At 34.4% G+C, this 16,923-nt stretch overlaps 1 protein-coding gene across 1 annotated transcript; it reads left to right on the forward strand.

Moving 5' to 3' along the window:
- The first annotated feature begins 8,783 nt into the window (after nucleotides 1–8,783).
- Nucleotides 8,784–12,195, forward strand: LOC102588447 (embryonic stem cell-specific 5-hydroxymethylcytosine-binding protein). Its single transcript, XM_006365202.2, has 5 exons — nucleotides 8,784–9,021; nucleotides 9,126–9,282; nucleotides 11,139–11,224; nucleotides 11,593–11,705; nucleotides 12,073–12,195. Exons 1-5 carry the CDS (start codon nucleotides 8,927–8,929, stop codon nucleotides 12,141–12,143), a joined length of 522 nt encoding a protein of 173 aa, XP_006365264.1. The 5' UTR covers nucleotides 8,784–8,926; the 3' UTR covers nucleotides 12,144–12,195.
- The last annotated feature ends 4,728 nt before the right edge of the window (nucleotides 12,196–16,923 follow it).

Raw genomic sequence — 16,923 nt, forward strand, 5'->3', positions numbered from 1 at the left:
GGCGCTCCGATCTTATTTGTGAGAAAAGAAGATGGTCCCTTAGGATGTGTATAGATTACCGTCAGTTGAACAAGGTTACCATCAAGAATAAGTATCCTCTTCCGAGAATCGATGATCTTTTTTATCAGCTTCAGGGTGCTTCTTGTTTCTCAAAAATTGACCTCAAATCAGGCTATCATCAGTTAAGAGTAAGGGAATGTGATATTCCAAAGACAGCTTTCAGAACCAGATATTGGTCATTATGAGTTTTTGGTCATGTCCTTTGGTTTGACTAATGCACCAACAATGTTCATGGATCTTATGAATAGAGTCTTCAAACCTTATTTAGATATGTTTGTTATCGTCTTCATTGATGACATACTAATCCATTCAAGGAATGAACAAGATCATGCTAGTCATCTCAGAATAGTTCTTCAGACTTTGAAAGATAAGGAGTTATATGCTAAATTCTCTAAGTGTGAATTTTGGCTTGAGTCTGTGGCATTCTTAGGCCATATTGTGTCTGGAGAGGGAATTAAAGTTGATACTTAGAAAATTGAGGCAGTGCAGAATTGGCCTAGACCCACATCTCCAACTGATATTAGGAAATTTCTTGGGTTTAGCTGGCTATTATAGAAGGTTCGTAGATGGGTTCTTATCTATTTCGTCTCCTTTGACCAAGTTGACTCAGAAGACAGTGAAAATTTCAATGGTCGGAAGCTTGTGAGAAAAGCTTTCAGGAATTGAAAAAAAGGTTGACCACTACCCCAGTTTTGACCTTACCAGAAGGTACTCAAGGTTTTGTGGTGTATTGTGATGCATCTAGAGTTGGCTTGGGTTGTGTCTTAATGCAGAATGACAAAGTTATAGCTTATGCCTCCAAGCAGTTGAAAGTTCATGAGAAGAATTATCCAACCCATGATCTAGAGTTGGCTATTGTAGTCTTTGCTTTGAAGATATGGCGCCATTATTTGTATGGTGTTCATGTGGATGTGTTCACCGATCATAAGAGCCTTCAATATGTGTTCACTCAGAAAGAGCTTAATCTCAGACAGAGAAGGTTGTTAAAGTTACTCAAGGACTACGTCATGAGTATTCTTTACCACCCAGGTAAGATTAATATTGTTGTTGATTCCTTAAGCAGGTTGTCTATGGGTAGCACCGCCCATGTTAAGAAGGAAAGAGAGAATTAGCAAAAGATGTGCACAGACTGGCACGCCTAGGAGTCAGAGTTATGGATTCCATCGAAGGAGGAATAGTGGTGACGAATGGGGCTGAGTCATCATTAGTGTCAGAAGTAAAAGGCAAGCAAGAGCAAGACCCTATTTTTCTTGAATTGAAGGCAAATGTTCATAAGCAAAGAGTATTATCTTTTGAACAAGGGGGAGATGGTGTGTTGAGATATCAAGGTAGACTGTGTTTACCTATGGTGGATGGAATCCAAGAGAGGATCATGGAGGAAGCTCATAGCTCCAGATATTCCATTCATCCGGGTTCCACAAAGATGTATCATGACTTGAGAGAGGTTTATTGGTGGAATGGCATAAAGAAGGGCATTGTTGAATTTGTCGCTAAGTGTCCAAATTGCCAACAAGTGAAAGTTGAGCACCAAAGGCCCGATGGTTTGGCGCAGAATATAGAACTTTCAGAAAATGGAAGTGGGAGATGCTTAACATGGATTTCATCACAGGTTTGCCAAGGTCTCGCAAACAGCATGATTCTATTTGGGTGATTGTCGACAGAATGACAAAATCAGCCGACTTTTTGCCGTTAAAGACTACCCATTCAGCAGAAGATTATGCCAAGTTATACATTCAGGAGGTAGTAAGACTTCATGGAGTCCCAATCTCCATTATTTCAGATAGAGGTGCACAATTTACTGCACAGTTCTGGAGATCTTTTTCAGAAAGGCTTGGGTTCAAATGTGAACTTAAGTACTGCCTTTCATCCTCAGACTGATGGGCAAGCAGAGCGCACTATTCAGACATTAGAAGATATGTTGAGGGCATGTGTGATTGATTTCAAAGGAAATTGGGATGATCACCTACCTCTTATTGAGTTTGCTTACAACAACAGTTACCACTCTATCATCCAAATGGCTCCTTATGAAGCTCTTTATGGGAGAAGATGCAGAACTCATATTGGATGGTTGAAATAGGTGAAGCAGGGTTGATAGGACCAGATTTAGTTCACCAAGCTATGGATAAGGTGAAAGTGATTCAAGAAAGGTTGAAAATGGCACAGAGTCGTCAAAAATCATACACTGATGTTAGGAGAAGGGCGTTAGAGTTCGAGGTAGATGATTGGGTATATTTGAAAGTTTCACCCATGAAGGATGTTATGAGGTTTGGTAAGAAGGGGAAGCTTAGCCCCCGGTATATTGGACCTTATCGCATAGCCAAAAGGATTGGCAATGTAGCTTATGAGTTGGAGCTGCCACAGGAATTAGCAGCGGTTCATTCGGTATTTCATATCTCCATGTTAAAGAAGTACATGGGCAATCCTTCATTGATCATACCAACTGAAGACATTGAGATCAAGGATAGCTTATCCTATGAGGAGATTCTTGTCCAGATTCTAGACCGCCAAGTTCGCAAGTTGAGAACAAAAGAGGTAGCATCAGTCAAGGTCCTTTGGAGGAACCAATTTGTTGAAGAAGCTATTTGGGAAGCTGAAGAGGACATGAAGAAGAGATATCCACATCTCTTTGAATTCGAAGAAAGTGCAGATCAAGGTACTAATTTTCTTCTTAGTGCTCTCTAATTTATGAATAAGCATGTGGTTGTTTGGATTTGCTTGTTGGGTGTTTAAGTTTGATGTTGCACCCTAAGCCAGTAAGAGTAATCTCATTCAAGGATGAATGTTCCCAAGGGGGAGATATTGTAACACCTCGCAACTAGAATGAACTAGAAAGAAGTTTAAAATCTGGAAATAGTCATTTTTGAAAAGTATAAGGAAATCTGGAAATTTTTAAGTAAGTTAAAGTGAGTTTTGGTCAACTTCAACCGACCATAACTCCTAGATCAGGATGAGTTAGGTGTAGTTCCAGATATGGTTAGAAATCTCTTGGAATGATCTTTCCAACACCGCCAAGTTTGCACGATTCCAAGTTTGGATGAGTGAGTTATGCCCTTTGGAAGTTGGGCTGTTGGTTTAAGGAAAGTCCAAATCCGGATTTTTGAAGGGTAGTTTGGTCTTTTCCTTACCCTTTGATTTTAATTCTTTTTACTGAATTAATTAAGGGTCTAAACTGAACTGGGTCAGTTTTACGCATTTGGAAAAGAGTTAGGGTTTTAGAGAAGAGGAGAAAAGAGAAGGAGAAGCAAGAAAATCGTCAAGATCGTCGAGTTTAGCTTGTGGATTTCATCGGGAGTGATCCCTACAAGGTATGTGAGATCACATAGCGTTGGGTTAGTTCACCCACGCGTCAAGCATGTTTAATTCAGCGTGTTTTCATCCTAAAATGATTGAGAAATTGATGTTCTTGAATTGATTTCGTTCTTGAATATGAGTTTGGATTTAGGAGTTTCTTGATAATTAAGTGTTGTTTCCTTGAGTTGTTTGAGTTAGATTTGGTGTATATGATTTGGGTACATGAATCTAAAGTGAATTTGGGAAAAAGAATCGGATTAAAATGATTTAGGGTAAAAAAATGTGATCAAAAGTTCATTTGAATTTTACCTGAAGGGAGGCTGGTGCGATGCACCCCCATAGTGCCAGGAAGGCTGGGGCGGCGCGCCAGCAGTGCGCCAGAAATGAGTCCTAGTAAAATGGGGCCTGGCGCGGCGTGCCAGGGACGCGCCCGGATCGACGTTTTTCACTAGTTTTCGTCGTTTAGCCTACTTAAGTTATTTTAAAGTATCCTACCACTTTCCATTGATTCTAACTACTCTAAATGACTTCTACTATAAATCATCCATAAACATGAATCATAACCTTGAATCCATAAATTCAATTCAAGGAAAGTCAACAGTCAAGTCTAGAAAGTTCTCAGAGCCTTTTCAAGAAGTCTTTTGCAAATGCTTTTTAACTTTGTTTTAAGACTTAAGTTTTGAAGTTGAGTAAAGAGTAAGAGTAAAGTTCATTTTATTTAAAATGATATATGGGAACTAAGTATTTCCAAGAGTAAATGTTTTCACATTAAAGATGAGAGGAAACTGAGATTTCCAAAAGAGTTTTGAACAGCAAAAGGGAACATTGATTCCAAGAGAGTTTTGTAAGCTAAGATTAAGCAATTATCTCAAACTAGAGACGAAGTTGTTTTAAAAACATATGAGCTAAGTATATTTTGGGAGTAGTATTGAGCACCGATATGGGGACGCGAATTCATATTAACTCAAGCCCTCATAAACCATGTAGCCATCATGGGCAGAAAAGGATCATACTTTTTAGATGATTCCTTAGTGCTTTTTAGCATAGACTAGTGGATCAACTTAGTAGCTCACGTTTTATACCGATGGGAAGGAATAGGACGGTCCTTGGCAACGTGAGGTCAAACATTGCACCATCACATAGGCTCATAGTGATGGTTTTCGGTTAGAGAAACTCCCAGAGTAAGTTATTGTATTTTTACATACATTTCAGAGTTTATGTTGTATCCTTGTATATACACAGAGTTGACATCATGTTTTAAATAACTTTTCTTTATATTGCACTTGTTTTAAATCTGCTCTATATTGAAATGAGTTCAGTTATGTATTCATGAGTTGAGAAGAGCCAAGGTAAGTGTTTCTTTTAATTCCCTTTCAAGCCTATGTTGTTTTAGCATTCCGACTCGCATACTCGTACATTCAATGTACTAATGCCAGTTGGCCTGCATCTTATTATGATGTAGACACAGGTAACTAGGGTCGGCATCCGGCGCATCGTTGATCCAGTGAGCAGTTCAGAGTCTGTTGGTGAGCCTCTTCGCATTCCAGAGGACTCCTTTTCATTGTTTTCAGTTTTTAGTATTAGTTCATTAGGATGTCGTGGGCGTGTCCCGACATCCATCTCAGTTGTTTAGAGGCTTCATAGACAGACAAACAGTCAGTTAGTTAATTCAGTTGTCTTTACTTTTCATTTCATATGTTAAAGACTTGAGTTTTCCTTAAAGGCGAGTTGAATGTTCCTTTATAATATTCTAGTTATTTCATAAATATGTATGTGATGAGTTAAGTTTTCCGCTGAGTTAGTAAGTCAGGCTAAGGGTTCGCTTGAGGCCAGCAATGGTCTTCGAGTTCCAGTCCCGCCCAGGGTGTAGGCTCGGGGCATGACACAAATACTCTTAAGAAATAACTGTCAGACAACCCTACGGTTTGGACCTACAATCCATACTAGTCAACCGTAGAACCAACTTTAGAAACCCAAATTCACCTTACTTCTCATGAAACCTTTGTACGAGTCGTCGACTTTCCTACGGTCCGTAGACCCCATTCGTAGTTCTTAACTTTTAGTCCAAAATTTCACCAAGTATGAAACCTTTCTACGAAACCCATCTACGACCCGTCAAACATTCTACGATCCGTCAAACATCATACGACCCGTCATGTTCATTCGTAGGTCAAACTTCAGAAACTTAAAATTCCAAAAATTCATCTCGAAATCTATGACTCTCTTCCTACGGACTGTAGAACTTCCTACGGTACGGTCTGTAGAAAGGACTCGTAGAACCTGCTTCAGTGCCAAAAAATCAGAGCTTTCCTTTTCTTTTGACCTTCTAATTTCCGAAGTGTTACAATTAGCCCTAGTGATTGCCAAAGCCACAAATAATCTAACTAGACCTAGTTGTGCTCGGGTGAAAGTGAAAGTCGGTCTACTAAAAATACCACCTAAGAGAATTCAAATAAATTGTATAGAAGAGGACATAGCATAGAGAAATCCAAATGATAGAGAATTCAATATGACTATCTTCCAAAGTATTGCACACACTATAGAATTATCAAAGAGCCACCATCATTACTAATCCAGAAGATCAATACTAGCAAGAGTCCCATAGCTACGCTAGTTTTTTAGGTAATCTTCACCCTAGGACTGAATTTGTTCAACCTGTCTTGATTGTCTAGCTAATGCTACCATCGCAAACAACCTCTCAAAGAATAGAGAGTGAACGACCCTTCTATCTAGATCGTTGATTCTGTTCGGCTCACTGTAAACTTCAAGGTCATGATATGCAAGGATGTTGGGTTTACACTTGGAGAACATGTCAAAAAAATAACACACTCAAGAGGATAAAAAGACAACTAACAAGGAAAAGATGAAAATAACATAGATATATACATGCAATCTCTTATTAAGAGTTAAATGAATTGTGAAGTGATGACATAGACACTTTTAATTCATCAAAGGATGAAATGTTTACACTTATAATTCATCAAATGATTATATGTATATGTATATGTATATGTATCACCAGTGATTGTTTATGTGTGAAATTCATACTCCCAATAATTTGAGTATGAAGCTAAAAAAAGGAGATAGTTTATGTGTGTTTTTGCTACTTATGTCAATACAAAATAAAAAAAATAAGAAGTTCTTTTTTTAGAAAAAAATAAAAATAATTAAAAAATATTTACACACGTGGTGGCGCGTGTTATACACTCAATCAATTTTAATTGGCGGAATCCATCGGTGGCCACCTAATGTTGGCACCAACTTTCACTTAGACATTTCAATCAAAGTTTTGTTCATTTTAGACACTCATAGTAACGTTCTGTTGTGTGATTTTGACACTTTTTGTGCGCGTGAAAATCTTGAATTTTGCAAAAATATACATTATTTTTTCATTTAACTAAAAGAAAATGCAAATACTTGAAAATATACTCCCATCTTTTTCACCTTTCCAAACAAAAATCAGTTACCACCAGTTGAATACCAACAATCGCAGAAAAATTCTTCTCAGTATTTTTTACCATAAAATCCTACAACCTCTTCGTTACCAACAACCAAAACAAAAAAAACACACAAAAAAAACTTTTAACCATCACTTAGAAACATCAAATTTCATAACTCATACACAAAATTATTATAATTTTTTTTGGAGTTTTATATAAAAAAGAACTATGTTAGAAAAAATGGAGTCATGGACATTATCAAAGATTGAATTCATCATCTTTCTTCTTCTCTACATCTTTTTCATCATCTTCACTTAATTTGCGTTTTTTTCTCTTTTGAACATGTTTTTTGTTTTCGAAATAGGGTAAAAAATGCCCTTAAACTATGTGAAAATGAACAAAAATACCCTTAGTTTATAATTTGGCTAAAAAATGTCCTTGTTGTCAGTACTTTGGTCCAAAAATGCCTTTGACGTTGATAGTTTGGTCCATAAATGCCCCTATAGTTACTAAATGGGTCAAAAATGCCTTTTTTCGAATAAATATATATGTGTTTTCTTTTTAAACACATCCCGTTCCTAATAAAAATATTATTAAAGAACCCTATTCTTGTTTTCTTTCTTTTAAAATCATTTTAACTAATAAAAATGAAGGAAATGATTTTTTTCTTCTTAATCTCATTTTATCAATTAAAATAAAATAACTTCATGTACCCTTTTAACAAATAGTATATGTCATCCATATATATAAGATCATAGTAAATCCATCATTATTTTTTATTTATATAACGATAAAAATAATTATAATAAAATAAGAAATATTTTTATTTTTATTTTTTTCCGAATTGAAGTAGGATAAATATTTGCTAATTAAAAAAGTATGATTAGAAAAAGAATGTGTGAAAAAAAATTAAATAATTTTAAAAAATGATATTTTTGACCCATTAAGTAACAGTAAGGGCATTATTGACAGCAAAGACATTTTAGATCAAACCATAAACGGAGGACATTTTAGTTCATTTCACATAGTTTAAGAACATTTTGACCCTTTTTCGTTTTATTTTTTATAATTGTTTTAGATCTGTCTTTTCTTTCATCTCTTTTCATCACAATTTCAAACTACATTCCGTCATCTTCAACAACCTCCTCTTCTTGTATATATCGACATCAATCTGAATAAAAAGGAAGATGATGAGTAAAGTGTGTGGAGAGAAAAAAGTGGGAAGGAGGGAGGTGAACGTTCAACAAAGAGAAAGACGAGAGGAGGGATTGTTGCAGTGGAGAATTACAGGGTTTTCATTAATGGAGACAAATAAAGGGTGATGGTGGTTAAAGGAAGAGGAGATGTGAAAATGGTGAAAAGAAAAAGAAAGAGGCTATTGCAATTTTTTTTTTGTTTTTTTTTTTAAATTATTGAAATATGACTTTTTTCTAAGTAATTAACTAAATAGTTTAAAAATAATTTTTTATTCACAATATCTTTTTAATACTTATTTTTAGTATATGTCACATGTCTTTATTTATTTTTTCATTCTTATACATTATTGGCGAATGTGTTACACTTTCTTTAAGATTTTTGCTCAATATTTAAAAAGTGTCAAAATGATACAACGATGCCTTAATATAGGTGTCTAAAATGAACAAATCCTAGTTGAAATATTTAAGTGAAAGTTAATGTCAATTTTAGATGGTCACCAATAAATTTCGTCAGTTTAACTGATTGAAAATATCATGTGAGCACAAGATAGTATAAAAATATAAGAAAATTGAATTCGAAAAAATAATATGACCCGAGTTAAGCTACAAATTCCCTTAAATATAAAATTAGAACTTTGCCTAATGATTTAGAAGTCAAAATTCACTTTGAAATTACGAGTTCAAAAATTTAAGAATATTTTACAACACTTTCCTATTTTCCCGACAAAGAGAGGATTTGGGAATGAAGGATCTCAAATCTTGAGAGTGAAGGTAGTTTGCTACTCTAATCAAACGGCCATTAGCCAATTGCACATTCCGTACAATTACCAAATTATCCTTTATGGGTTCCCTATTCTCTTCCCGCCTTTTGGTCTCTTGTTCACCCCTTCCAGCACCGAATCGAAACGAAGAGCAAAAACACAAGTCGCCGATTAACTGATGTGCGGAAGAGCTCGGTGTTCTCTCAGGCCCGATGACATTCCTCGGGCTTGTCACCTCAACGGTCGCCGCGTCCGGCATGTTGACATGAACCGGTAACCGCTTTCAAATTATCTCAACCGTTTAATGAGATGTTCCTAAAATATTGATGTTTTTGAACCAAATATTAGAAAATTAAATTGTGTGAACTTATTTTTAGGTATCGGCCGTCGTATAATGTGTCGCCGGGGTTTAGTGTACCAGTGGTAAGGAGAGAAGATGAGGCCAACGACGAAGGCGCTGTTCTTCATTGCATGAAATGGGGTCTTGTTCCCAGCTTCACTAAGAAAACTGAAAAGCCTGACCATTACAGGATGGTAAATGGAAATTTGTCACTGATTGAGCACTTCTTTCATTTTCATTTTGAGAGTTGTTTTGATTTTGTCCAGAACTGATTACAGATTTAATGAGTTATAGGGGTCAAATTGGTACAAACTGAAGATGATATTAGGAGTGAAGTATGAGGATAACTATTGATACACTATTGAGATTATGATTTGGTTCATTGTGATAAAAATAGGATATATTATATAAAAAATTGATCTTGTTTTTTGGTTTGCTAAGTGGATTAACTTGTGTTCTCATTAGTGCCTTTGTAGAATACTTTGTCACATTCTAAGATGTGATATTTAATACTTATCTTACTGCATTATCACTGTAAATTTATTCAGGAAGTATAGCTTAAAGTTTTCGTTACTTGAAAAATTCTTCCAAAATATTTGGAAACAGGCTAAAAATAAGGTCTATACTTTATGAAATAAATAAAATTATAAATTTATGAAACTAAGAACTTAAGTTTTACTGAATGAAACACTGATTTATGTACAAGTACCTTTAATTACTTTGAAAGTTAAAGCTGTTTCGCCTGCATCGCACCGCCCTGCATACAACTTCTTATATTTAAACCGAAATACCTCAACCTGATGAGTTCTAAACAACAAACTTATTAATTTTCATTTGAGATTGTTTTTAAAAAAATTGTTTTAACCTGCTCCACCCTGTTTATGATTTGTCTTAGTTTTATGGTTTAGTGGGCTGCCTCATGATTAATGGAAGTCGAAGGTAGCAGAGGGAAAGACTGTAGGTAGGATTGAGAGCCTACACCACTTTGGTGTAGGATGGAGTTGTAATTGTTAGGCTATAATTCTTAGCCCTAAAGTAGTCAATTCCTAGCTGAATATAAGGAATTTCTAGTACCCCAATTGACAATACCACCCTTGTTGAGATATTGAATAATGCTTGGTATGGTGTTTGACAACAGGAAACCTAAATCCATGTACCAAACAGTGGATTATTCAGCGTCATGTCTGATATGATATGGTGTCTGCACCAAGTGCCCCCTTAATCAGTTCTATATTTTTATTTTTGTTTGTTGAAGACTTTCCAGGGCATAAAGATACCACATCCTCATAGCTTTTAAATCAAAATTTCAAATAAACTCTTGAACTTATTTTAGCTGCAGGCGCTGAAATCTCGTGTTTGCTTCACATTTCACACTACCTGTGTCTACTTCTATTGGCAATCTGTTGATCTTTTCTGTAAAAGAGTGATTTTATCTTTGGTGACGTCTAAATTTTCCATCAAACTTTTCTCAACAATTTCTGGTGATTTTTGGCCTGCTCATTTTGCTCTCCTAGGAGTCCAGTCACCTGACTGGGAAGATTATGTCTGTTGATATTTTGGTTATTTTTGTTCCTAGTTATCATTTGTTTAAACTTGTATTTTTCCTATAAATGTATGTTTGTTCAATAATCTATCAAGCTTAGAGTGATGTAGAATTTCAGTGTCAAATATCATATAATTTCCTAATTTGTAACTTTTCTTTTAGCTGTGGAATTAGTCAATATATCACTTTGTTGAACTACTGCATGAGTGACGGTTTGAATACGCCATAATGTCTTCATCTGCTTCTAGTACCTGTGGGGTGATGGGAGTGGGTTTGAGAAGAGAAATAGAAAAAGAATAGAGATTATCTGGTGTAGTTTGTTTGATTTTATTAAGAATTGTTAGAATTATTTTCAGGGAAGAGGATAGAACATCTAGAATATAACCATTTACAATATAATGATATTTTCTCACTTAGATTTGATCACATAATGCGTTACTTATGTATGGATTGAACATCTTGCTGTCTTGGCCACACATAACAGTATATGACCATGGTTGTTTGCAGTTTAATGCTCGGTCTGAGACAATAAAGGAGAAGGCTTCATTTCGCCGCCTTATCCCAAAGAATAGGTGCCTGGTTGCAGTTGAGGGGTAGGTTTTTTCTTCAGCTATACAAGTCTATCAGAGTATCCATTTCTATGTCCAATCTGCTTTTATCTGTTTCTTTTCACAAAGCTGACTTGTAAAACTGAGATCTTCTTGATAAAGGTCACGCCATCAATAACTTCCAGTGAATGGGAGCTTACCTAAATTTGCTTCCTTCCAAAAAACAAAAGAAAAACTGAGTAGAATTATTATAAATCAAAGCACATATTAAGTTACCAATTTTAAAAAAAAACTCAGAGCACATTTTGGAGAAGTCAAAGCTTCTTTCATGTAAGTTTCTCATTTGTTGTCAGAATAGCAGAATTTGTCTCAATTGCAATATCAATGGTTCTCAGTGATGCAATTTTCTTCAGATTTTATGAGTGGAAAAAGGATGGGTCAAAAAAGCAACCTTATTACATACATTTTAAGGATGCCCGGCCCCTGGTGTTTGCTGCCCTTTTTGACTCTTGGAAGAATCATGAAGGTGAATTACTGTTTTTTTAGGGTGACAAATAGTGTGTTACTAGTCACAATTATTAACATCAGTCTCATTCATGATCTGTTTATTTTTTAATGTTCTTATGGCATCCAAAATTGATTCTGGAACAAGTTTGATTATCTTGGCAATGACTAGTCTTGTGTCCTTTTCTTATTTTACATGTGAGCCAGATTACAATCGGCAGATTTATATTAATTATGTACATATCTTTTGGATTTGAAATACTGCACTTGTGAAGTATAGGATATTGCTACAACCTAATGTGTTATTTTGTACTTACTTTAGTTAGCAAATTACTTCCATTGGACAACTTGAATACTGCCATTGAGATTTGTTCTGTTTCCTAATACAGGTGAGGTTATTTATACATTTACTATATTGACAACTTCGGCGTCCTCATCTTTAGAATGGCTCCATGGTTAGTTTTCTTTTATTGACTGTTGGTAGAATTCCTTTGTTCTTGATGTACATTATACTCTAATACTTGACCTTATAGCATTATTTTTACTTTTTTTTTACAATCTATTTTAAACTTTTAACAAGAGTGTCTTGATATTGCTCCAATTTCAATTATTTCATCTTATAATTCTCTGGTTTGGTTGAGAGCAAGACAAAGTTTAGCTGTTTGTGTAAAACTGATTCGTAGCTCCATACACACTTCCATTACATGTTCCTTAAGAGTAAATCATCTAATCAGTTGATACGCCAGAATCTACGGAAAATTTACCTTTGAAATGGTTTAAGTATGTCTTTCTCTAAAGTTAATGATAATAGATGGTACCTTGAATCTATGAACTTTCCTTCCAAAAGTACAGGTAATCAGCAAGTCATTTCAAGGAAAAGAAAGTTGACTAGCTTTGCGCTTTTATGACATGGAGGGAATCATCTTATTCATGTTGCAATATAGCAGTTAGTGTTTTGAACTTTTTGCACGGATTGCTCTGATTTCGGGGTGGTCTTTAATTTTTTCCCTCAATACGGTGGTCTTTAATTTTTCCCCTAGTGCTCATTCAATGAAAATTTGTGGGCTAAAGTATCCTTATCTATGACCTAATTTCGCTCAACATAAGTTCAAAGAACTTTGGCCTTGGACGACATAAGTTTTGCGGGAATTAAGGTATCCGGCATAAGCTGCGTAGTACCTAATTCACTCGGCATAAGTTGTGTATTACCTAATTTGCTCAAAGTTTAGAGAATTTTCGCCTCTATCGGCATAAGCTCTGGAAGAACTAAGTTATGCCTTTCACGGTTTAACTTGTGGATTTTGAAATTGAGGCATAGGCATAAGTTATGTAAAAATTAAGCGACATAACTTGTTATACCTTTGAAGGCATAACTTGTGAGTTCCAAACTGAACTTATGCCTCTGTTGGAATTAAGTGGCATAATTGAAGGCATAACTTGAGTTATATTATGATACGAAAATATAAACTTATGCCGAACAATATTTTTTTGCTGGAGTCGGGTGTATTTACAGCCACTGTTTTTGTTATTTAAAGTGCTGAAGGGAAAAAAAATTAAAGACCACAAATTTGAGGGGCAAACACCATCCCAAGAAAAGGGCAATCTTGCTAATGACCCTAGAGTTTTCCCCTCTGAAATTTTTGGGCCTAGCATCATTGACTTTGTTGGATGCTAGACACCTAAAAGAATAGACTTGATGGGAGTTTAAGGAACTGCATGGGCATACTTGAAAGAAGGGTTTTACACATTGGTAACATGTGAATAGACAAGAACAATCATGCATATATATGCAGGGGATGGCATACTGATAAGCATCTGGTTACTTGAATGAAAAACAAGAGGATAATGTGGAAACAAGAAGCGCTAAGATTAAAGACTAGAAAAATTAAGATAGGCAAAATTCAAGAAATACATGCCCAAACCTAAAAACTAATTGCTAAAATTCTTAATTGATTGTAGTGGACCTAATTAGTGGATTAGGGCTAATCACGTTTACTAATTGATTCAATTCAAGAACTTAGATCAAAATAATTCACACCCCTAATTGAATAACTAAAGGCAATATTTAGTATAAGACTAGTTACCTTCTTAAGTTAACCGAATAAGATCCATAGATATCAAACAAAGAATTAATCTTAATTTTTAATAGAAATCATTATTGTAAGGTTGTAGGATAAATACCTAGTAGCCAATACACAAAGGTGTAAAGAAAATAACACCCAATAATATTGATAATAATGTTGTGTCAAAAGAACAAAATTCACCTCTCTATATATTGGAGAAATTTCAAACACCTTAGCATGAGATTCAAATTCTACTTTTATGGAAATAATTAAAGGGAAAAGGGTCAAAATGCCCTTTAGACCATGTGAAAGGAACAAAAATGCCCTCCATTTATACTTTGGCTAAAAAATGCCCTTATCGTCAATACTTTGGTTCAAAAAATGCCCTCCGTTTGTAGTTTGCTCCAAAAATGCCCTCCGTTTGTAGTTTTCTCCAAAAATGCCCTTGTCATCAATACTTTGATCTAAAAATGTCCTTATTGTTATTTAACAGGTCAAAAATGCTCATTTTCCAAATAAATATATTATTTATTTTCTTTTTAACACATTCTTTTCTAATAATGTTTTTTTAAAGGCAAAAAGGACAAATATACCCCCGAACTTTGATAAATAGTACGTCTATGCCCTCTGTTATACTTTGCGTCCATCTCAGCCCCTGCCGTCCAATTATCGGTGCACATATGTCCCTCTCACTAACGGCACCCGCATTCTGTACACGTGTTTAAAGCCTAAGCAACTACCTGTTTTTCCATTGCTTTTAACCCATAAACTAAGAACCCGCCCCATAAACCCAATACCCACCCGATTTGTATCTAAAACATCCTAAGTCAAAATTAAAAGACCCAAATATTCTAAGTCACTTTCCTATCTCACAAACCCTAGCCTCCATCAGTAAAGTTCGTGATTCCATAGTTTGTTGGTCGATTTCACCGCGTCTTCGTTGATTCCATCGTGTGTTCTTCATATCACTGAGATCCGGTCGGAGGTACCCCGATTTGTATCTAGAATACACTTTTTTATAGTGAAAATATAGGGGGTTTGTTCACTTTCAGGGTTTCACTTTAGAGTCTTAGTCTTTTTATGCGGTTTGTTAGGCTTTATGTTAAAGAATTGTTTTTTTTTGTTTGTATTTAGATGTGTTGGGTTGGTAGTGTCATTTTCTCTTCATTTTCTGTTCCTTTTGTCTCCCTTGTGTTTAGATGCTTTTTGTTTGTTTGTCTTTATGCCCTTTCTTCATGCCTTTATGTTGTAGGTCCATAAGAAATAATTGATAGTTGTTATTAATTTCATTCTAACTGTAGGACCACTTGTTTAATTGTTAACTAGTTTAATATTATTTTAGTTAGTTCATTTGTGAGTACTTATAAGGGATTGACTTACTAACTGAGTTACTTGTTAAATAATTTTTAAGTCTAATTTTTGTAACTTAATAACTAATAAATGCAGCTTACTTAAATGAATTACTAACTGTGACTTACTAACTAACTAAGGTAACTTGCTTATATGACTGACTATGTGGCTGTGACTTATTAACTTTCTATGTGACTGTGACTTACTAACTTACTATGTGACTGTTACTTACTAACTAATTCCTAATTGACTTAATAACTAACTAATGTGACTTACTTATATGACTTACTAACTGTGACTTGTTATTAACTTGTGTTATTTATTAACAATGTGACTGCCTTATGCTTACTAATGTGACTGTGACTTACTTACTATGTGATTGTTACTTACTAACTAATTCCTAATTGACTTAATAACTAACTAATGTGACTTACTTATATGACTTACTAACTGTGACTTGTTATTAACTTGTGTTATTTACTAACAATGTGACTGTCTTATGCTTACTAATGTGACTGTGACTTACTTACTATGTGACTGTTACTTACTAACTAATTCCTAATTGACTTAATAACTAACTAATGTGACTTACTTATATGACTTACTAACTGTGACTTGTTATTAATTTGTGTTATTTACTAACAATGTGACTGCCTTATTCTTACTAATGTGACTTTGACTTACTTATATGTACTTACTAAATGTGACTTAATGACTAATTAATTTGTGTTATTTACTAAAAATGTGACTGCCTTATTCTTACTAATGTGACTTTGACTTACTTATATGTACTTACTAAATGTGACTTAATGACTAATTAATTTGTGTTATTTACTAACAATGTGACTGCCTTATTCTTACTAATGTGACTTTGACTTACTTATATGTCTTACTAAATGTGACTTAATGACTAATTAACTTACTTTAATCCTAATGTGACTTAATGACTAATTAATTTGTGTTATTTACTAACAATGTGACTGCCTTATGCTTACTAATGTGACTGTGACTTAATTATATGTCTTACTAAATGTGACTTAATGACTAATTAACTTACTTTAATCCTAATGTGACTTAATGACTAATTAACTTGTGTTATTTACTAACAATGTGATTGCCTTATGCTTACTAATGTGATTGTGACTTACTTATATGTCTTACTAAATGTGACTTAATGACTAATTAACTTACTTTAGTCCTAATGTGACTACTTACTATGTCACTGCCTTATGCTTACTAATGTGACCTAATACTTATTTATTTCCTATTGTTACTACAATTCAACAACATATATTCCTCATGCTAGGAGCATAAGGTAGTCACATTGTTGGTAAATAACACAAGTTAATAACAAGTCACAATTAGTAAGTCACATTAGTTAGTTATTAAGTCAATTAGCAATTAGTTAGTAAGTTTCAATCACATAGTAAGTAAGTCACATTCACATTAGTAAGCATAAGACAGTCAAATTGTTAGTAAATAACACAAGTTAATAACAAGTCACAGTTAGTAAGTCATATAAGTAAGTCACATTAGTTAGTTATTAAGTCAATTAGGAATTAGTTAGTAAGTAACAGTCACATAGTAAGTTAGTAAGTCACATTCACATAGAAAGTTAGTAAGTCACAGCCACATAGTAAGTCATATAAGCAAGTTACCTTAGCTAGTTAGTAAGTCACAATTAGTAATTCATTTAAGTAAGCTTCATTTATTAGTTATTAAGTTACAAAAATTAGACTTGGAAATTATTTAACAAGTAACTCAGTTAGTAAGTCAGTCCCTAATAAGTACTCACAAATGAACTAACTAAAATAATATTAAACTAGT

Source organism: Solanum tuberosum, unplaced genomic scaffold, assembly GCF_000226075.1.
Source record: "Solanum tuberosum cultivar DM 1-3 516 R44 unplaced genomic scaffold, SolTub_3.0 scf00466, whole genome shotgun sequence".
Taxonomy (NCBI): Eukaryota; Viridiplantae; Streptophyta; class Magnoliopsida; order Solanales; family Solanaceae; genus Solanum; species Solanum tuberosum.